General features: G+C 39.0%; 1 protein-coding gene across 12 annotated transcripts in view; it reads right to left on the minus strand.

The window, feature by feature from the left end:
- Positions 1-23,332, minus strand: part of PPHLN1 (periphilin 1) — a 171,882-nt gene that overhangs the window by 110,960 nt on the left and 37,590 nt on the right. For 8 of the 12 annotated variants that reach the window (XM_070789252.1, XM_019960771.2, XM_019960769.2 and 5 more), the window contains exons 3-4: positions 22,845-23,009; positions 20,183-20,244 (exon numbers count right to left, since the gene is read on the minus strand). In XM_070789252.1, coding sequence (XP_070645353.1) covers positions 20,183-20,244; positions 22,845-23,009 — 227 coding nt within the window. The remainder of the gene's footprint in view (positions 1-20,182; positions 20,245-22,844; positions 23,010-23,332) is intronic. The other 4 variants (XM_019960775.2, XM_019960773.2, XM_070789253.1 and 1 more) reach the window with 1 other exon arrangement.

Genomic DNA, 23,332 nt, shown 5'->3' on the forward strand with positions numbered 1-23,332 from the left:
CAAAATAATTATCATTAGGAAAATTTTAAGTGTTCCATTGCCCTTGGTTTAACAGCTTGTATTTCAGTAAACTCACTCCTGGCTTTAATTCTGTACCATATATTTAACAGATATTTTCTACTAATAAAATCTTTGATATATTTTAAAAAATATTTCTATTTCATAGAGTTTGACCTAAAGATAACATTACTTCAAGGCTTACCTCAGTTTTTGCTACTTCAACAAAATACCACTACTACTTTAAGAAACACTAAAAAAAAAAAAAGAAAGAAACACTTTAAGGTTCAAAAATGAAGAACTAAATTCTAAATTGACTTTTGAAAAAAATCTAGAAAAACTGAACCAAAAAACTTGATTTTTAGCTATCTGCTCAGTCATCAGAGAGCTAAGAATGAAGCAGAATTATGGATCTACAAGACAAGAAACCCAGAGAGCTAGGTCTGTCTTTTGGGGGTTGCTTTTGCTTTTATGCATCTGCCAATTTCAAATGCATCAGTTGAAAGGATGAAAAGCTAAGAAATAATGTTGACTGCTTCAAAGGATTAGGATAGTACATAAAAACAGAGTCCAGACTGTACTAAAGAGGGCTGAAACTACTAAGGCCTACACAATGAGCCCAGGTGAACTGGAAACAGACTAGCCTGGCTCATATAACCTAAACTCCCTAAGGCAACCCTGAACCACCCCACGTCCGAGGTCAGGGGCAGAAGCCGGGAGGACCCCATGCCCGAAGGGCGGCGGCCAAGAGGAGTTACCCGACGTCCGAGGTCAGAGGCAGTGGCCTCGAGTACCAGACTGCGACGGCGCAGGACCGGCCGAGAGGAGCTACCCCGCGTCCTAGGTCAGGCGGGCCTGCCGAGAGGAGACACCCAGTGTCCGAGGTCAGGGGCGGCGACAAGAGGAGTTACCCCGTGTCCGAGGTCAGGGGCAGCAGCTGGGAGGAGCTACCCCACGCCCCTAAGCCTGAGGCCTGGGGCGGCGGGCGGGAGGAGCTACCCCACACCCCTACGCCAGAGGCCAAGGGCGGCAGCCGGGAGGAGCAACCCCATGCCGGAGGCCAGAGGCAGTGGCCGGGAGGACCAAGCCCAAGCCGTGGCTGCACGGGTGCAGGAGGGCCTAGAGGAGCTATCCCACATTGAAGGTCAGGAAGGGCGGTGGTGAGAAGATACCCCTCCTCCAAGGTAAGGAGCAATGGCTGCTCTTTGCTGGAGCAGCTGTGAAGAGATACCCCACACCCAAGCTAAGAGAAACCCAAGTAAGACCGTAGGTGTTGCAAGAGGGCAGACACACTGAAACCATACTCACAGAAAACTAGTCAATCTAATCGCACTAGGACCACAGCCTTGTCTAACTCAATGAAACTAAGCCACGCCCGTGGGGCAACCCAAGATGGGCGGGTCATGGTGGAGAGATCTGACAGAATGTGGTCCACTGGAGAAGGGAATGGCAAACCACTTCAGTATTCTTGCCTTGAGAACCACATGAACAGTATGAAAAGGCAAAATGATAGGATACTGAAAGAGGAACTCCCCAGGTCAGTAGGTGCCCAATATGCTACTGGAGACGAATGGAGAAATAACTTCAGAAAGAATGAAGGGATGGAGCCAAAGCAAAAACAATACCCAGCTGTGGATGTGACTGGTGATAGAAGCAAAGTCCGATGCTGTAAAGAGCAATATTGCATAGGAACCTGGAATGTCAGGTCCATGAATCAAGGCAAATTGGAAGTGGTCAAACAAGAGATGGCAAGAGTGAATGTTGACATTCTAGGAATCAGCGAACTGAAATGGACTGGGATGGGTGAATTTAACTTAGATGACCATTATATCTACTACTGCAGGCAGGAGTCCCTCAGAAGAAATGGAGTGGCCATCATGATCAACAAAAGAGTCCGAAATGCAGTACTTGGATGCAATCTCAAAAACGACAGAATGATCTCTGTTTGTTTCCAAGGCAAACCATTCAATATCACAGTAATCCAAGTCTATGCCCCAACCAGTAACGCTGAAGAAGCTGAAGTTGAACGGTTCTATGAAGACCTACAAGACCTTTTAGAACTAACACGCAAAAAAGATGTCCTTTTCATTATAGGGGACTGGAATGCAAAAGTAGGAAGTCAAGAAACACCTGGAGTAACAGGCAAATTTGGCCTTGGAATACGGAATGAAGCAGGGCAAAGACTAATAGAGTTTTGCCAAGAGAATGCACTGGTCATAGCAAACACCCTCTTCCAACAACACAAGAGAAGACTCTATACATGGACATCACCAGATGGTCAACACCGAAATCAGATTGATTATATTCTTTGCAGCCAAAGATGGAGAAGCTCTATACAGTCAGCAAAAACAAGACCAGGAGCTGACTGTGGCTCAGACCATGAACTCCTTATTGCCAAATTCAGACTGAAATTGAAGAAAAGTAGGGAAAACCACTAAACCATTCAGGTATAACCTAGATCAAATCCCTTATGATTAGACAGTGGAAGTGAGAAATAGATTTAAGGGACTAGATCTGATAGATAGAGTGCCTGATGAACTATGGAATGAGGTTCGTGACACTGTCCAGGAGACAGGGATCAAGACCATCCCCATGGAAAAGAAATGCAAAAAAGCAAAATGGCTGTCTGGGGAGGCCTTACAAATAGCTGTGAAAAGAAGAGAAGCAAAAAGCAAAGGAGAAAAGGAAAGATATAAATATCTGAATGCAGAGTTCCAAAGAATAGCAAGAAGAGATAAGAAAGTCTTCAGTGATCAATGCAAAGAAAGAGAGGAAAACAACAGAATGGGAAAGACTAGACATCTCTTCAAGAAAATCAGAGATACCAAAGGAACATTTCATGCAAAGATGGGCTCGATAAAGGACAGAAATGGTATGGACCTAACAGAAGCAGAAGATATTAAGAAGAGGTGGCAAGAATACACAGAAGAACTGTACAAAAAAGATCTTCACAACCCAGATAATCACGACGGTGTGATCACTGACATAGAGCCAGACATCCTGGAATGTGAAGTCAAGTGGGCCTTAGAAAAGCATCACTATGAACAAAGCTAGTGGGGGTGATGGAATTCCAGTTGAGCTATTCCAAATCCTGAAAGATGATGCTGTGAAAGTGCTGCACTCAATATGCCAGCAAATTTGGAAAACTCAGCAGTGGCCACAGGACTGGAAAAGGTCAGTTTTCATTCCAATCCCAAAGAAAGGCAATGCCAAAGAATGCTCAAACTACCACACAATTGCACTCATCTCACACGCTAGTAAAGTAATGCTCAAAATTCTCCAAGCCAGGCTTCAGCAATATGTGAACCGTGAACTTCCTGATGTTCAAGCTGGTTTTAGAAAAGGCAGAGGAACCAGAGATCAAATTGCCAGCATCTGCTGGATCATGGAAAAAGCAAGAGAGTTCCAGAAAAGCATCTACTTCTGCTTTATTGACTATGTCAAAGTCTTTGACTGTGTGGATCACGATAAACTGTGGAAAATTCTGAAAGAGATGGGAATACCAGACCACCTGATCTGCCTCTTGAGAAATTTGTATGCAGGTCAGGAAGCAACAGTTAGAACTGGACATAGAACAACAGACTGGTTCCAAATAGGAAAAGGAGTCCGTCAACGCTGTCTATTGTCACCCTGTTTATTTAACTTATATGCAGAGTACATCATGAGAAATGCTGGACTGGAAGAAATACAAGCTGGAATCAAGATTGCCGGGAGAAATATCAATCACCTCAGATATGCAGATGACACCACCCTTATGGCAGAAAGTGAAGAGGAACTAAAAAGCCTCTTGATGAAAGTGAAAGTGGAGAGTGAAAAAGTTGGCTTAAAGCTCAACATTCAGAAAATGAAGATCATGGCATCCAGTCCCATCACTTCATGGGAAATAGATGGGGAAACAGTGGAAACAGTGTCAGACTTTATTTTGGGGGGCTCCAAAATCACTGCATATGGTGACTGCAGCCATGAAATTAAAAGACACTTACTCCTTGGAAGGAAAGTTATGACCAACCTAGATAGCATATTCAAAAGCAGAGACATTACTTTGCCAACAAAGGTTCGTCTAGTCAAGGCTATGGTTTTTCCTGTGGTCATGTATGGATGTGAGAGTTGGACTGTGAAGAAGGCTGAGCGCCGAAGAATTGATGCTTTTGAACTGTGGTGTTGGAGAAGACTCTTGAGAGTCCCTTGGACTACAAGGAGATCCAACCAGTCCATTCTGAAGGAGATCAGCCCTGGGATTTCTTTGGAAGGAATGATGCTCAAACTGAAACTCCAGTACTTTGGCCACCTCATGCAAAGAGTTGACTCACTGGAAAAGACTCTGATGCTGGGAGGGATTGGGGGCAAGAGGAGAAGGGGACGACAGAGGATGAGATGGCTGGATGGCATCACTGACTTGTTGGACGTGAGTTTCAGTGAACTCCGGGAGTTGGTGATGGACAGGGAGGCCTGGCGTGCTGCGATTCATGGGGGTCACGGAAAGTCGGACACGACTGAGCGACTGATCTGATCTGATCTGAATGATCCTTATCTGAAATATAAGATTTCTGTTTTCTTGAATATTAATTAAAATTCCTTAAAATCATTTTAGATGGGACTTTCAGGGTGGGACAGTAGATGGGAGTCCACCCACCAATGCGAGGAACACAGGTTCCATCCCTGATCCGGGAGGATTCCACATACTGTGGAGTAGCTAGGTCCATGCACCGCAACCGCTGAGCTCGTGTTCTGGAGGCAGGATGCCACAACCACTGAGTCCACATGCTACAACTACTGAAGCTCATGTGCATAGTGCCTCCCTGTTTTCTCCATCCCAGCATCTGCCTGCTGGATGTTGAGACCAGGGTAACCTTGGAAATGCTACATGCAGAAAATGACAGAGGTCCTTCGACCCTGGGTCCCTGAGTCACTGTGTGGAGCAGAGCTCTTCCTGGCTGTTGACTGCACTTATGAGTGAAGTAGTGAAGTGAAAGTTGGTCAGTGGTGTCTGACTCTTTGCGACCCCATGGACTATACAGCACACCACAAGCAGAGATTAGCCTCTGCTCAACCAACTGGAGAAGACCCATGTACAGCAACGAAGACCCATGTACAGCAACGAAGACCCAATGTAGTCAAAAATAATAAATATTTTTTAAAAACTATTTCAGATATAAAAATCCCATTTTAACAAGAAAATCTAAGTACTTAAAATCACACAAGCAAAATAAATCTAAGATGGACATTCTTAAACACAGAACTATTTCCTGAAGCACTGTATGAATTAAATTCACATATACAACTGTCATTTAGGATACAGAATGCAAAACAAAATCTCTATAGATTGTCATTAGTTCACCCCCAAAAATTAAAAGCAAAGAACAGACTGATTGACAGAAATATCACCGTTCTATTTATACTTTTTTTCTATCAAAATGTGTTAGTTCCAGTACTCATTCATAAAATTCATCTATAGGGTGGACTTTCCTGGTGGTCCAGTGGTTAAGACTCTATGTTTCCAATGCAGGGGCACAGGTTTGATCTCTGTTCAAGGAACTAAGATCCCACATGCTGAGAAGCATAGCCAAAACAAATTTTTTTTAATTACTCAATATCAGTACAATATAATCATTTTTATGCAAGTATCATCCTGATTTTAAGAAAGAATTCTTAACAATTCTTTAATAATGAGCCTGAAGCATGCTGAACACAACAAGATACTGGGAACTTGAGCATGTTTTAATTGAGAGTTCATAATTCACAGGGCAAAACTTTGTACTTAAGACAAACTCCCATTTACTGCAGAAAGAAAACTTATATCAAAAGCTTTCAAACTATAGTTTTAGTGAAAGTGAAAATGTTAGTTGCTCAGTCCCACCCGACTCTTTGTGACCCCATGAACAGTAGTCCACCAGGTTCCTCTGTCCATGGAATTCTCCAGGCAAAAATACTGGGGTGGGTAGCCATTCTCTTCTCCGGGGGATCTTTCTGACCCAGAGATCAAACCTGAGTCTCCTGCATTGCAGATGGATTCTTTACTGTCTGAGCCATCAAGGAAGCCCTTATAAAGTTTCTAGTTACATTAAAAATGATATCAACACATATAATGAGTGCAATAAAAAAGAGCCCTTGAAGAAATAAATACAAGTATAGCTAGAATGCTTACTATGAAGTCTCCCCCTGCCCAAAATCATATATTTAAAGGAACTGATGCTTTTTATTATCGAAAAAGTATATAACTTGAGAGTTAGGAAAGATCTTTGGCTGCATCACAAACATTTCAGCCGCAATGCTGGAAAAGTACAGGAGGCAAAGTCACCTAGAGAATGTAAGATGGGAAGAACAGACACCCTATAACACTGTTACTCAAAATGTGAACCTGGAACCATCTGCCCTATTTATTACTTTGAATGCTGGTTTCAAAAGCAGGTTTATAAAGTTCAGGATTCTCATCTGTTAACATAATTCCAACCCCTCACACCAAACCAAACAAATTGTGATCAACCTCTCAGTTTCAGCAGATGTATGTTTACCGGTTAAGAGCAAAAATCAGGCAAATCAAGAGGCAAAGATACAAGGGGAGGGGAGAAGAGGGAGAAAGAAAGCAAGTTATCTCTTATTCAGGACCTCACCTTTCCTTCCCACATTCAACACTCAAATATTTCACACAAAATACTGGCTACTTCTAGTGAGCAGGATCTTCAAAAAGGAATTAAAAATTCAGGAATCATTTTGAGAAAGCATCTGGGTAACTGCTTAAGCAAAGTTAAGAAAAGTTAAGTGTGCAGACCTCAAATATCTGTTTTTAAACGTGGAACAAGAGAACGAGGGGGTACTGTAACTTGAGCATATTACTTTTTACTCAGAAAGCGAAGAGGAACTAAAGAGTCTCTTGATGAAGGTGAAAGAGGAGAGTGAAAAGCTGGCTTAAAACTCAACATTCAAAAAGCTAAGATCATGGCATCCAGTCCCATCACTTCACAGCAAATAGACGGGGGGAAAAAATGGCAACAGTGACAGACTTTATTTTCTTGGGCTCCAAAATCACTGCAGATGGTGACTGCAGCCATAAAATTAAGACACTTGCTCCTTGGAAGGAAAGCTATGATTAACCTAGACAGCATATTAAAAAACAGAGACATCACTTTGCCAACAAAGGTTCATATAGTCAAAGCCATGGTTTTACCACTAGTTATGTACAGATGTGAGAGTTGGACCACGAAGAAGGCTGAGCACCGAAGAATTGATGTTTTCTAACTGTGGTGCTAGAGAAGACTTTTGAGAGTCCCTTGGACATCAAGGAGAGCAAACCAGTCAATTCTAAAGGAAATAAACCCTGAATATTCATTGGAAGGACTGATACTGAAACTCCAATACTTTGGCCACCTGATACAAAGAGCTGACTCACTGGAAAAGACCCTAATGCTGGGAAGGACTGAGGGCAGGAGGAGAAGGGGACAAGAGAGGATGAAGCGGTTGGATAGCATCACTGACTCAATGGACATGAGTCTGAGCAACCAGGAGACAGTAAAGGACAGGGAAGCCTGGTCTGCTACAGTCCACGGGGTCACGGAGAGTCAGACACGACTGACTGAGTGAACAACAACAAAATCAAGTAACTGTCTTGTACCAGAGCTGAGATTAGATGTTTAGAGACCCAGTCTAGACAAAACCATATCTTTACAGTTAAAAAGTATTCAAAGCATGAGATATGGACAGAGATCCCCCAGTTAGAATATAGATTTTTTTGTTTTAGTCATAATTTGATCTCTAATACCTAAAACAATACCTAATGTTACTAAGGAAAAAACGTGCCTAACTTGATGTAACAAAAATACCAAAAAATGTAATGTTGATTCATTACACACATAAAAGTCTATCTAACCACCATCAAACAGTCTAGGGCAGGCATTCCAAGGTGAGAAATTCTGCTCCAAGAACCCAGGCTGACCACACTGCTATTTCAACGCGTGGCTTCCAAGGTCACATGCTTGATGCCACTGCCTTCCAGGGCCCACCCTGCAACACGGGAAAAGGTAAATGTGTGTGAAAGAATGTGTGTAGAGACAGAACTCCTACTCACATTATACTGGAGATAGTCACAAGGCCGCACGTAACTAGTAGGAAGGCTAGGAAAAGTAGTCCATCTGTGTGCCTAAGATATGTGAAGAAGAGGTAGAAGTCTTTGAAGAATGATGAAATGAAAAGTTTTCAATGAAAAGTTTGGTATTTCCATGTGAAAAATGTGTCTAATAGGCAGTTGGATGTAAAAAATGTAGAGTTCAGAAGAGAAGCCAAAGCCAGAGATTTGTTTACCATCAGTAGCAAACATCGGAGAAGGCAATGGCACCCCACTCCAGTACTCTTGCTTGGAAAATCCCATGGACGGAGGAGCCTGTTAGGCTGCAATCCATGGGGTCGCTAAGAGTCGGACACAACTGAGTGACTTCACTTTCACTTTTATGCATTGGAGAAGGAAATGGCAACCCACTCCAGTGTTCTTGCCTGGAGAATCCCAGGGACGGGGGAGCCTGGTGGGCTGCTGTCTATGGGGTCGCACAGAGTCGGACATGACTGAAGTGACTTAGCATAGCAAACATACAAGCCAGAGTTTCTCAAACTCTGCATCACAATCAAATTCCAAGGTTCCACTTACTGAATCAGAATCTCTTGAGATAAAGCCTGGCAAACTTCATTTTTAATGAGCTTCTAAGCAATTCTTACCAACACAAGTTTTAGAAATATGGGCAAAGGGAATAACTACCATCAAGAACAAAGGTTCAAGGCACTTCCCTGGGGGTCCAGTAGTTCAGAATTTACTTGCCAATGCAGGGGACACGGGTTCGATTCCTAGTACAGGAAGACCCCACATGCCTTAGAGCAACTAAGCACCACACTTACTGTGCCAGCGCTCTGCAACAAGAGTGCCATGCTGGGCTAAGTGGCTTAAGTCGTGTCAGACTCTGTGCAACCCTATGGGCTGTATCCTACCCGGCTCCTCTGTCCATGGAATTCTCCAAGCAAGAGTACTGGAGTGGGTTGCCATGCCCTCCTCCAGGGGATCTTCCTGACACATGGATTGAACGTGGGTTTCTTGCATTGCAAGCAGATTCTTTACCATCTGAGCCACGAGGGAAGCTTCCACAACAAGAGAATCTACCACAGTCAGAAAACCACGCCCGCGCACTGCAACAAAAGGTAGCCCCTGCTCGTCACAACTAAAGAAATCCCGCACACAACAATAAAGACCCACTGCAGCCAAAAACATATAAATGAAAATTTTAAAAAATAAAGATTCAAGATAAAGGTACCACAAATGAGAGAAGGTGCCAAGAAGTTAACACTGTTAACACGATCCTGTGGTTTCTGGGCTGTTGTCACACTGTACTACCTATTAGATCAATAGTTCTCAAGTCTAGCTTCACATTAGAACATCTGATGAGCTTTTAAAAAATATTAATATTGAGGTTCCACCCACCAATTATTACATCATATCTCCAAGAGTGAGTAGGAATTACAGAGTACTCTTTCTTAAGCTTTACACCTAATTCAGAGTACAGCCAGGACTGAGAAACACCATTATGAGACAGCTGCTATTACATGTTCTTCATTTCAGAGTCCCAGGTTAATGTCCTACTTTAAAGACAACAAATCTTCATTTTAATTAATTGTGAACACTGAAAAATCAAGAAATTAAACATTGTTTAAAAATCTGGATTTCTGAGTTCTTTCAAGGTCAGAAGTAAATAGATTGCTAAACAGCACGGATCAGCTGCTACCAGGTAGCAGCTGCTCCAATCTGACCCTTAGCATTTGTTTATATTCCCTCACATGGTCACTGTAAGCACATGAGTTACTGCCATTAATAGACATGGGCCTTATTACTACAGATAAATATGTTAACTACTCACCTGTAAGTATTACAAGTATCCTTTATGTCTAATAGCTGTATTTGTATATACTCATGTAACAAAATAAAGAAATGAGTCAATCTTGTAAATGTTTTCACATCAGCCTCTTCATAAACCAATCCCTCCAACTTCTTTAACTGAAACTTTGGCAGTGGAACACAAATACTAGCTCCCTTCAATCTGCTGAGTAATAAGTGCACACTGATGACTTTACCTCAAAGTCCTGAGGTACATGGGGCACAGGATTATGTTCTAAACCCTCCATCTTCCAAGAAGAGGGAGAAAGAGACTGACAAACTTCTCATTTAAATTCATGCATACCCACCATAACCCCACACTGCCTATATTTTCAACCTTCTGGGAATGCTCCCACATTTCCGAAAGCCTGCACTCAGTGACACAGTCTGCACTGTAACATAACCTATCCACATCACGAGTGACTTTCAGAATTCAGGGGATCATCTGTGCAGTTTGGGAGCAATTTCCTGGCCAGGTACCTCTTACCTCTCCACAATACTTAGCCACTCCCCTAAATCCAACACCTTGCCACTTATTACCCAGACGTGCTCTTCATCAGAATCTAATACAGCCTTCTTATAACAATGTCTTATCCTTCAGTTTTCTCACTCCTACAATAACTCCACTTCCACTTTACAGATACCTGTAAGTCTCCTATAGTATCTAGTAACTCATGAACACCATTCTCATTGTGCTTCCAGCCTAAATTACAGTATTTGAAACACTATGAAAACTACTAACGTTCCTTCCTGTCAATTCTGATACAACATGTAAGCCAAGACAAAGCCTACATTAATTCCAATATCTGTGATTTCTTCATTAATACACTTAGAGCTGCCATATCCTAGAGAGAAATTATAAGAGCCTACAGATTGATCCCCTACAGGTACATAGTCTCTGATTTCCGCTGTGCCTTCAACTGCACTAATAAAATTTTTACTTATCATTAGTGAGCTCAATCTCTCATTCATGTCAGCAAGTATTCTGTATCTTGATAATTCTGCCCAAGTCCTTTAACCTAGTACCAAATCTTTTACTCTCAATGAGTTACCTCCCAGAATGAAAAATATAGCAATCTCCAGACATGAAATGAGTACCTCAACTACCAGTCCGGATTCCTCTCTCATAATGTGTCTTCATCTGCCTGTCCCTAATTCTGTCCTTTCTTTCTTGATATATGATTGTCTCCTCCCAGCCATCAAAAGTTAGCTCTTCTATCAATAGTCTTCATCCTTGTCCTCATTTAAGTGCTTCATCAGTTAGCCCTTTTCTTTCTTATACCCTCAGCCTCTCTTTTCTCTTCAATCTGTAAGTATGCTCGTTACTGATCAGCTAAAAATGTTTTAAGTGATGTCCATTTGGCCAGTTCCAGTCTCCAAGTAACAATACTGCCTACTTTTTATCTCAATTATTTTTCTTTTAAAGTTATCCACCCATGTTGAATCTATCCCCTTCACATGTCATTCATCCTGACACCGCCAAACCCAGGAGATATTTTACTTTTTATCACTGAAACACTCAATTGCAAGAGACATCGGTGACCTTTAATGCTGTTTAAAGACCTTTATCTTCCATCACTTCCATAAAAGTGTTTTAGGGGTTCTGACCTTAGTCCATTGCTCTTGTCTAAATATACCTTCTCGTTGGACAAGCTCGATTTTGAATGCAGTTTGTCCCTTGAAACCATTCCTTCTGTACTGCCAATCTCAGATAATGACATTTTTATACACACAGTAAACAAAATGAAAAATCCAGGCATTTCCCTCTTCTTTCTTATCATATCCAACGACCACATTTTGCTGATTTTTCAGCATTTATCCAATTTAACCCTTTTCCTCCAACCCAATTCGCCTTTTCCAATTCAGATACTCATGGCTTCTTGTTCTATCTCTAGAGCCATTTTTAAAAGTAACCCCCTACACTGAAGACCAACCACAATCTGAGTTACCATAGCCCCTCTCTTCCTATGAAGCTAAAATAGAAACTAGAATGTTGGCTGCCAGGTGCTAGGGGTAAAGGAGAATAACAAGCTATTGCTTAACAGGTACCGCAGTTCTGTTTGGGATGATGAAAAGTTTTGGAAATAGTTGAGATGGTTGCACAACACTCTAAATATAATTAATGCCAATGAATTGTATACCTGAAAACTGTTACAATGGCATATTTTATGTCATGTGTATTTTACCACAAAATATTTTTTAAAAGAACACACAGAAGCTACTTTGAAGGGATTTGATGGCCAAATTCGGGCATCAAAATAATGATACCAACAGATTATACCACACTGAACAAAACAGGAATCTGCTGATACTGGGTAGGTCAAAAAGTTTTTTCAGGTTTTCCATAAGATCTTCCAGAAAAACCCAAATGAACTTTTTGGCCAACCCAATATAAACAAAGTTTTGTTTCTTATTTAAAGAGGGTAGCAGAGAGAAAGAAAGCTCTTCCTCAAAACATAATGTCTATAATGTCTACACAATATAGAAAGAAACATCTAATTATGAAATCACTCATTTAGAAGCATCTCATTACTAATTAATTCAGGCAAGAAACATCAATGGATACTAAAAGTAGGAAGGGAGTGAAATGGGATGTAGAATGGCATAATCACATAGTTTCAAAGTATCTCCCCACAAAACACTAACTTTAAGGAAGAAAGCTGAATTCACAGTGAAGAAATTTTGCAGACCCCAATCTTACTAAGACAACACCACCAAAAAAGGAAATCAACATTTGCAGTCTAACAAAACACAATAAAAAGACAGGATCACTTCAGAAACTGCAGCAGAAAAAAATAAAATGCGTAACTTGGATCTAATCATGAACACCAGACAAACCTAAATTGAGAAATATTCTATAAAATGTCTGTCCTGTATTCATTTTGCCAAAAACAGCCATAAAAATCAAGGGAAGACTGAGGAACTGTTCCAGATTAAAGAAGTCTACAAAAATAGGACCTATGAGATCAAATTAGATCTTTTTGCTATAAAGTGCATTACTGGGGCACTGCTGGAGACAAAAACAAAAATACTGACAAGTACGGTTCTCCAAATTGCTCAGAATTGTTTTCTTACAAAAATATACAACTACTCCTGTATGGTTTATGATGCAATGATTTTTTTCCCCCTAGAACAATAGCTACTTTCCACTCACAAAGTCTTTTAGTAGGAACTCTTCAATGAGTCCATCTGATAGGGAACAACTTAAAGATAACCAGGAAGACGCCAGCCACTAAAAGCTGTAACTTCTGTGATAGTGTAAAATGTGAAATATTACTGAAGATGTCCAGACGTCAAGTGAAGGTGTTGAAATAGAAGCATTTTCTAGTTTACTATGCTGCTTCATTTTTCTTCATAAAAACTGCTTTGTTTTACACCTGTTTACTATCTATAATCTATACTAAAATGTAGGTTTCATGAAAGGAGTTTATTATCTCCAGAGGCTAGAAGAGTATCTGATATATACAAAGTACACAGTAAATACTTAACAAATGAATGAATATAACATACAAAATTAACTCTCTGTTCTGAAAAGAGAATATACCTTGCTTTTTTCCCCACCATAGTTAACTTTTAAAATTATTTTTTAATCATTAAAAATATTTTTTAAATGATTACTATGTAACCGGCATGGTAAAATATGTGTTGCATGTGTTGAATCATGTAATCCTTTTTTTTAATTGAAGTATAGTTGATTTACAATATTATGCTAGTTTCATGTATACAACATAATGATTCAGAATTTTTTCAGTTTATATTTCATTACAGGTTACTTTAAGATAACAGGTGTAATTTCCTGTACTATACAGTATACAGTTGTTGCTTATCTATTTTGTACACAGTAGTTTGTATCTGTGAATCCCATACCCCTAACCTATCCCTCTAACCTTCCGTCTCCTTTTTGGTAACCAGTTTGTTTTGCATATCTGTGAATCTGTTTCTGTATTACATACACAGCCACTTCTATTATTTGTTACATTCCACATATAAGTGACATAGTATTTGTCACTTATCCCTTATTTCACTTAGCATAATATTTTCTCGATCCATCCACATTGCTGCAAATGGCAGTATTTCATTCTTTGTTACAGCTGAGTAATATTGTGTGTGTGTGTGTGTATACACCACATCTTCTTAATTCATTGTCTACTGATGGGCAAGGGGTTGCTTCCATGTCTTGGCTATTGTAAATAGTGCTTGTATGAGGTACATGCATATACCCAGAAAAAATCTGAAAACAATACACTTGTTTAATGTCCATGGTATAGATAAGAAAACTGATCAACTAATGATCAACAGGAACCACTCTGGTGGTTCAGTGGTTAAGACTCCATCCTTCCACTGTAAGGAGCATGGGTCTGATCCCTGGTCAGGAAACTAAAAGTCCCACATGCTGTGTGACATGGCTAAAAATGTTTTTTAATTTTAAAAAGTTTAAAAATAGAGAAATTAAAAAAAAAAAAACCCACTACTGAATCAATGAATTTCAAACAACAGAATAAGAGTACAGGCAACATTCTCTGATCACAAATAACTAGGATTACTACATCAGAATCAGTATTAAATTACTATTAGTTACAATAGTGCTTAAAGGAAATTTTAAAACTATACTTGTTAATAGATAAGAAAAACAATTAAATGTCCAAGTTAAAATTTTAGATTTTTAAATGAAGCGTATTTGTTTTAGGTTATTAGAAGGCAAACTGAAAACACCTATTAAAATTTAAAATATACATGCCCTTTGACCCAGAAACTCCACTTTTGGCAATCTATCCCATGGGTACCAAAGTACTGTTTCTTAAAGATATTATGTACTCAGATTTATTGCAATATTGTTTTGTACTGGAAACTGCATGAATATTCATCAACAGGTAAACAACTGAAATATCTGGTTTATCCACATAATGGAATATTACTTGGAAATTCAAAAAATGTTAAACCAAATAACTTGGAGGGATCTGCACAAGCCTCTAGAGAAAATCAACTTAGAAAGAAGTGTGTTTAAGTGTTAATTGCTCAGTTGTGTCTGACTCTTTGCAACCCCAGAGACTGGGGCCCACCAGGCTCCTCTGTCCATGGGATTTCCCAAGCAAGAATACTGGAGTGGGTTGGCATTTCCTACTCCAGGAGATCTTTCCGACCCAGAGATGGAACACGGGTCTCGTGCATTGCACGGTTCTCCTGCATTGCAGGCAGATTCTTTACCATCTGAGTCACCAGGGAAGCTGACCTCATTAACAAAAATCAAATACCCCAAGTGTCTGTGAATACAGACAAAATATTAGGTTGGTGCAAAAGTAACTGTGGTTTTGTGTTGTTGAAGTTTGCCATTTGATATTAGAATACACTCAAATAAATGTGGTTATGCTATAAATGATTTTAACATGCATTTCTTACTTTATGTTTTTTTGCTAATGACTTTATTACTTGCTGTTTATTTTAACTACGGAAATGATACTACACAAAAAGAAAATTTGAGCAATTTTCTTAGTCGAGTTCAGAACTAGTCAGAAAGCAGAGACGACTCACAACATCAACAATGCATCTGGCCAGGATGATTTAAGAAATTTTGCAAATGAGAGGAGAGCCTTGAAGATAGTGAGTCCAGTGGCTGGCCATCACAAGTTGACAATGACCAACTAAGAGGAACATCAAAGCTGATCCTCTAAAACTACACAAGATGTTGTCCAAGAACTCAGTGTCAACCATTCTATGGTCATTTGGCATTGTAAGCATATGGTCATCGAAGCAAGTTGGAAAAGTGAAAAAGCTAGGTACGTGGGTACCTTGTGAGCTCACCAAAAATTTTAAAAAAAGCATTTTGAAGTGTCATCTTCTCTTATTCTACACAATAACAACAAACCGTTTTTGGATTGGGACGTATGACAAAAAGTAGATTGTATATGACAACCAGTGATGACCAGCTCAGTGACTGGACCAAGAAGAAGCTCCAAAGCACTTCCAAAAACCAAACTTGCACCAAAAAAGGTCATCATCACTGTCTGGTGGTCTGATGCCCATCTGATCCACCAAAGCTTTCTGAATCCTGGTGAAACCATTATATCTGAGAAGTATGCTCAGCAAATCAACGAGATGCATAGAAAACGGCAATGCCTGCATCCAGCTCTGGTCAACAGTAAGAGCCCTACTCTTCTCCACAACGCCACCTGATCGCACGTTGCACAACCAACACTTCAAAAGTTGAACAAATTGGGCTATGAGATTTTGTTTGCCTCATCTGCCATATTCACCTGATCTCTCACCAACCAAGTACCATGTCTTTAAGCATCTCCACAACTTTTTGCAGGGAAAACACTTCCATAACCATCAGGAGGCAGAAAATGCTTTCCAAGAGTCTGCTGAATCCCAAAGTATGGATTTTTATGCTACAGGAATAAATAAACTTATTTCTCATTGACAATAACATGTTGATTATAATGGTTTCTATTTTCCTTAATAAAGATGTGTTTGAGCCTAGATATAATGACTTAAAATTCACAGTCCAAAACCACAATTATATTTGCACCAACCTAACAGAACATATACCAAGCTACTAACACTGCTACAAAGATTGAGGAGTAACATATATAATTTTGTTTCATTTATGTAAAATTATCCACAGGTACAGGGGGGAAAATGCTAAAAAAAGAAAAGAAAGAATAAAGACAGAAATAGCTCAGGTGGTAAAAAATATGCCTGCCATGCAGGAGATGCAGGTTAGATTCCTGGATTGGGAAGATCTCCTAGAGATGGAAACGGCAACCCACTCCAGTATTCTTGCCTGGGAAATCCCATGGTCAGAGGAGCCTGGTGGTCTACAGTCCATGTGGTCACAAAGAGTAGGACATGACTGAGAGACTAAGCATAGTACCATAGTACACAGTACAATAATCCAAGAGCTGGTTCTTTGGGGAGAAATAAACCATTATAAACCATTAGTTAGCCTAATCAAAACTTGTATGTTTTTTTAAATTTTGATTTTTATATTTAGGTCTTTATTATATCAGATTATTTATGTTCACATGCCAGGGTTCCAATTTTATGTTTTTCTCTCCTGAATGGAGAGTAAGTTTCCCAGTACTATTTATTTAAAAGTTCATTCTTTCTGCATTTGATTTGTAATACTACTATTGCTATACCCTAAACTCCTAGACATATCTAGGTTTGCTTCCAGACTCCCTACTGTTTCACTGTTCACATTACTACAACTTTGTTCTGATACATGATCTATTGAGTGTTCACATCTTTTCAATACTATTTTTGTTATTTGGCCTCTTCCTGTTAATTTTAGAATCATTTACCAACTCCTAATTGCACTCATCTCACACGCTAGTAAAGTAATGCTCAAAATTCTCCAAGCCAGGCTTCAGCAATACGTGAACTGTGAACTTCCAGATGTTCAAGCTGGATGTAGAAAAGGCAGAGGAACCAGAGATCAAATTGCCAACATCCACTGGATCATCGAAAAAGCAAGAGAGTTCCAGAAAAACATCTATTTCTGCTTTATTGACTATGCCAAAGCCTTTGACTTTGTGAATCACAATAAACTGTGGAAAATTCTGAAAGAGATGGGAATACCAGACCACCTGACCTGCCTCTTGAGAAACCTATATGCAGATCAGGAAGCAACAGGGAGAACTGGACATGGAACAACAGACTGGTTCCAAATAGGAAAAGAAGTACGTCAAGGCTGTATATTGTCACCCTGCTTATTTAACTTCTATGCAGAGTACATCATGAGAAATGCTGGACTGGAAGAAGCACAAGCTGGAATCAAGATTGCCCGGAGAAATATCAATAACCTCAGATATGCAGATGACACCACCCTTATGGCAGAAAGTGAAGAGGAACTCAAAAGCCTCTTGATGAAAGTGAAAGAGTTGAGTGAAAAAGTTGGCTTAAAACTCAACATTCAGAAAACTAAGATCATGGCATCTGGTCCCATCACTGCATGGGAAATAGATGGAGAAACAGTGGAAACAGTGTCAGACTTTATTTTTTTGGGCTCCAAAATCACTGCAGATGGTGACTGCAGCCATGAAATTAAAAGACACTTACTCCTTGGAAGGAAAGTTATGACCAACCCAGATAGCATATTCAAAAGCAGAGACATTACTTTGCCAACAAAGGTCCATCTAGTCAAGGCTATGTATGGATGTGAGAGTTGAACTGTGAAGAAAGCTGAGCGCCAAAGAATTGATGCTTTTGAACTGTGGTGTTAGAGAAGATTCTTGAGAGTCCCTTGGACTGCAAGGAGATCCAACCAGTCCATTCTGAAGGAGATCAGTCCTGGGTGTTCTTTGGAAGGAATGATGCGAAAGCTGAAACTCCAGTACTTTGGCCATCTCATGCAAAGAGTTGACTCACTGGAAAAGACTCTGATGCTGGGAGGGATTGGGGACAGGAGGAAAAGGGGAAGACAGAGGATGAGATGGCTGGATGGCATCACCGACTCGATGGACATGGGTTTGTGTGAACTCCGGGAGTTGGTGATGGACAGGGAGGCCTGGCGTGCTGCAATTCATGGGGTCGCAAAGAGTCGGACACAACTGAGTGACTGAACTGAACTGATGCAGCAAACAAACAAAAAACTGGAATTTAGACTGGAACTATATATTCACACCTGAATTTGAAGAGAACTGATACATTTGTGATGTCTGTCTCTTCCCATCCAATGATGTTGCATTGCTCCTTTTTTAATTGAGGACCTTAAAAATGTTCTTTAGAAATGACTTGTAATTTCATCCAACTAGGTCTCACACACTTTCATTAAATTTCATTTTTATTACTCCTTGATAGTTTTTATGCTATAGTGTTTTTAAATTACGTTGTCTAATTTATTCTGTTCATACTTGACTTTATTATACTGAACTTTGCTAATTTCCCAATAATTCTAATCGTTTATAGACTTGGATCTTCTGCATGGGTAATTATATAATCTGCAAATAAATTCTGTTTCTTTCATTGTAACCCTTAACCTTCATTTTCCTTGTCTCAGTTAGAGTGGGGCTGAAACCATTATTACCATGATGAATAGACGCAGTGAGAACAGGCATTATTGCTCTGCTCTGGTTTTAAGGCGAATGCCTCTAACTTTACCAGTCAGTATAGCAAATGCCTGTTTATTAAATACACAGAATTTTCTCTTCCTGGCTGAAGTTGTATACTAAGTGTTAAATTTTATCAAAGTATTTTTCAACATCTGTTATCTCTGTTGCTTCTTTTGAGAGAAGCAGTCTGCCATGAACTCTGAACCCCGCCATAGGTATGAAACTAAAAGGCCTAACCATCCACTGCTACAGAAGAGTTTTTGTAACTGGTCAACAGATAGTTCAACAGGTCAAGCTGACTGCAGTTTAACTCCCATGTGACTGCTTACTCCCCAGGAAAGGACTGGCTTGCTTCCTGACTGCAACAAAAGCTATCTAGCTTAACTCTGGGTTTCTCAGTTACAGTGCATCCCACTGTGTGCAGAGCCACCAATCTGCCCATCACATCACCCTGTGGGACTTGGGGACAGGGACCCAACACTGCCATGCTGATGCTTCTGCTGACTACTGGGCTGTAACAACCGCCCACTGAATCCAGCTGTCTACTTCTAGCACCTATGACGTTGTGGCAGTTACTCCTTGCCATTCTCCATGAGTTTGTGATTCTTCTCCAACAGGCTATAAGAGATCTTTAAAAGGATCCTTTACAACCTCCAACACTATCAAAGTCAAGTTATACAAGAAAGCAACTATCAACCCAGTTAAATCTATCTGTTCTTTTTTTCTAACTATTCTATCAAATGTCTCTATATAAGTAACCAAAGCTAACAATGATCGAGGTCCTTCCAAAATATGTTTTCCCAACAGAACTTAATTGATCAAAATAAAGCAACTAAGAGATGCTTTATAATAGAAGATAATTTGTAATGACTCAAATATTTTCAAGAAGGATACTTCTGGGAAAAAAATGCCTTACTTTCTAATTAAGTAAATAGATACCTTATAATCCACATGACTCATTAAGAACAATTTAATAAACAGAAAAGAATAAACAATAGTTTAAATATTTTTATTATCTATTATGAAATGCCAAGAGATAAGAATGCTAGCTTACTAGTGCCATTAATAGTATATTACACAGTCACAAAAAGATTATAATACTAGCTGCTTCTGAAATTTTAAACCCTATTTAATATTTCATCTATGTGCCTTAAGGTGAGATTTCAATAGGAGACATTTCAATGAGGCAAACATCAAAGTAATTATATTATTATTTTTATCTTTTTACCTGTATTCAGGCTGTCGGCTTGCAGAATGATCATCTCTCGTCCACCTATAGCCAGATTCATCCTGTAACAGAAAAATGTTACTTAAAATATTCATTTACATTATTTTGGTCAAATAGAGTATCTATTTGTATCTAACAACATTACTGGAAACTAGTCTCAAAACCAAAATAATATGAGGGAAAAAATACTTTTCTAAGTTTCTCTGTGCTTCAAAGGCATGAGAAAGAAAACAAGATACAAGTCATCCATTTCAAACCACTAATTTGGTAGACTCAGAACCTGTGGTACTTATTTATCTCTATTAAAATACTTAAAAGTATTTCTTTGGTGGGCCCAAACAACTTTATTGTCAAAAACACATGCCATCATTCACAATAGAGAAAGTCTGTTCAAGAACAAAAGTTCAATTTAAATTCAAACACATATTTCTCAATCTTTCATTTTATTTTCTTTCTCTGTGAAGTTTGCTCAGCAATTTTCATCTTGAAGCCTAATGAGGAAACCGTCACTTTCCCAGTTTTCTTATTGGTTTCCTTTTCTCATCCTACCTCCCATTAAAAACTATAATTGGAAACAATATAATAAGAGATCAACACTATATTAGATAAACCATATTAGACCAAGATGTTTAAAATCTTGTCTAAAATTAAGGTAAGCTTAAGATTTTAAAAAGTAACACACTTTGTCCTCTGAAACAGACAAGTTGGAAGAGGTACATATGAAGGAACCACATAGTAATCCACACTCCATTACTTAACATTACACATACAAGAAGGGACAATCAGTCCTCCATATCCACAGGTTCCACATTAGCAGATTCAACCAATCACATTTAAAAATATGGGGAAAGGGTGGAATTCAGAAAATTTCAGAAAGCAAAGCTTGAATTTGCCTCATGCTAGCAACTACTTACATAGCACCATGCTGTATTAAGTATCACAAATAATCTAGAGATGATTTAAAATACATGGAAGATGTACATAGTAAACACTATGCCTTTTTATGTAAGAGATTTGAGCATCCTTGGGATTTGGTATACTGGGGGTCCTGGAACCAATCCCCTGATATCAATGGACAACTGTAACATGTGCATTACCTACAATCAGAAACAATGATTCAGCTAAAATAAAAATATTATCTTCATTTTCCTCTTTAGCATCACATACCATACTTACAGAAATAAAATGCATTCATCATTTTTCTTCCCAACATTAAACTGAAGAAAAAAGTCAACAGCTATAATATCACACTGGATCTAGTAAGTAGTTTGCTTTATATTAACTGAAGGTAAGAATTAGTATCATGAGAATCCTAAGGATCTCAAGTGGGTTTATTTGTTTGAAGAATATTACATGAGAAAATGTGTAAAGAATGAACAATTCAATTTATAACAATAAGAGTAAAAAATACTATCAAGTCACTATTACGTTTCAAATACAGTTCAGTCCACTGAATCCAAAATTCCCTGTCTACACTAAGCAGCCACAGGGTTTTCATGAGGTAACAACTGTTTAACCAAAGGCTAAACTGTTTCTCCTTCAGACTACCTGAAAGAATGACTCTGGTGGCAAAATTCAGTATTTCTAAAATAAAGATAATGCATAATGTTTACTTTTCAATATTGAACCCTTCCTCCTAAAGGAAAAGCATGACATTTAAAAGTGAACAAAATAAAAATGAATTCTATTGAGACGTAAGAAAGCTTTCATCAAATTTTATTTAAGCAATGACTGAATATCTCATTAATTACGATATTGCATGGTAGGAAAGGGGAAAAAGCAGAAAATATAGGAAAATGGTTCAGCAGAAGAATGATGTAAACATGCAAGCTATGTCAAAGGAAGTGCATCAAGGAATAGTTTAATCAAGTTCAATAACAGATTACTGCAACATTAAATATGTTTCTAGATTATTAAAGATGATTAAGAAAAGAACATAATAAAGCAATAGTAGCTAAGATTTTAAAAATGCTTATTATAGGAAAGGCAATGTTTGGAGAGCTTTCTGAGGTAAGAAGTAGACTTTATTAATAATTATAACAAAATGAGACTGAGTGTCAACAACCTTAACCCAACCTCACCCACAGCATTTCATCATGATGAAAATAACGTAATTTTAACTGGGCACATTCAGTAACAGAAGATAACTACATGCTGATCACTTGAAAGTGAAAGTGAAAGTCACTCAGTTGTGTCCGACTCTTTGCGACCCCATTGACTATACATTCCATGGAATTCTCCAGGCCAGAATACTGGAGTGGGTCGCCTTTCCCTTCTCCAGGGGATCGTCCAACCCAGGGATCGATCCCAGGTCTCCCGCACTGCAGGCGGATTCTTACTGAATACGAAAGCAATAGGTAAGATTACCTTTATCTGGTTCTACAAACCCTCGCCAACTGAGGGAATAAAAAAGCAGGCGAGTTGGAATCAATGTTATTAAATCTAAGACAGAGCTATCTAGAGCGCTTACCCACTTTGTCCAGCACCCCAAGATTCTTGACTACCAGTTCCCATTTGACAGGTCCAGCAGGCAATTCAACAGAGCATCAAGCAGGAAGTGTTTATTCAACTGCCTCCATGGCCAGTCACATAAATTCCAAAAATTACATGATTCTTAAACTTATAAAAAACAACAATTAGTACATGGGGGAAATTTACATACTCCTCTGTGAGGTGGACCACTTCTTCGATCATGAGAAAAACTGCGGCCCTCGTCACAGTCTCGGTAATCAACATGACTGTAATATCTATTGTAGCTTCCTTCACCAGGTCTGTCTAGCAGTGGTGGTTTCTTTGGCACAACATTAACTACTCTACGGTAGCCATCCTAAAACAGACAAAAAGAAATACATAAAAATCACTAACTTCGCTATTTGGTTTTGGAAACGTTTTTTTAAAAGCATAGGAGTTATCCTTAATCAAATAGAGTAAATGTATAAACAAACAAAAATGCATTAATGAAATAACATGAATAATAACTAATAGTAAGGTCTTCACATGAATTAAAGGAAATGAAACCGTTCAATGAGAAAGCCAGGTGTTTAAAAGTAACATGCAGCAATGCAAAAAACCAATCATAAGTAAAAAAAAAATACAACATTATTAATAAAAAATAAACCATGAAAAGGAGAATGTCACAGTAGCTCTAAT

The sequence above is a fragment of the Bos indicus genome, chromosome 5, assembly GCF_029378745.1.
Source record: "Bos indicus isolate NIAB-ARS_2022 breed Sahiwal x Tharparkar chromosome 5, NIAB-ARS_B.indTharparkar_mat_pri_1.0, whole genome shotgun sequence".
NCBI lineage: Eukaryota > Metazoa > Chordata > Mammalia > Artiodactyla > Bovidae > Bos > Bos indicus.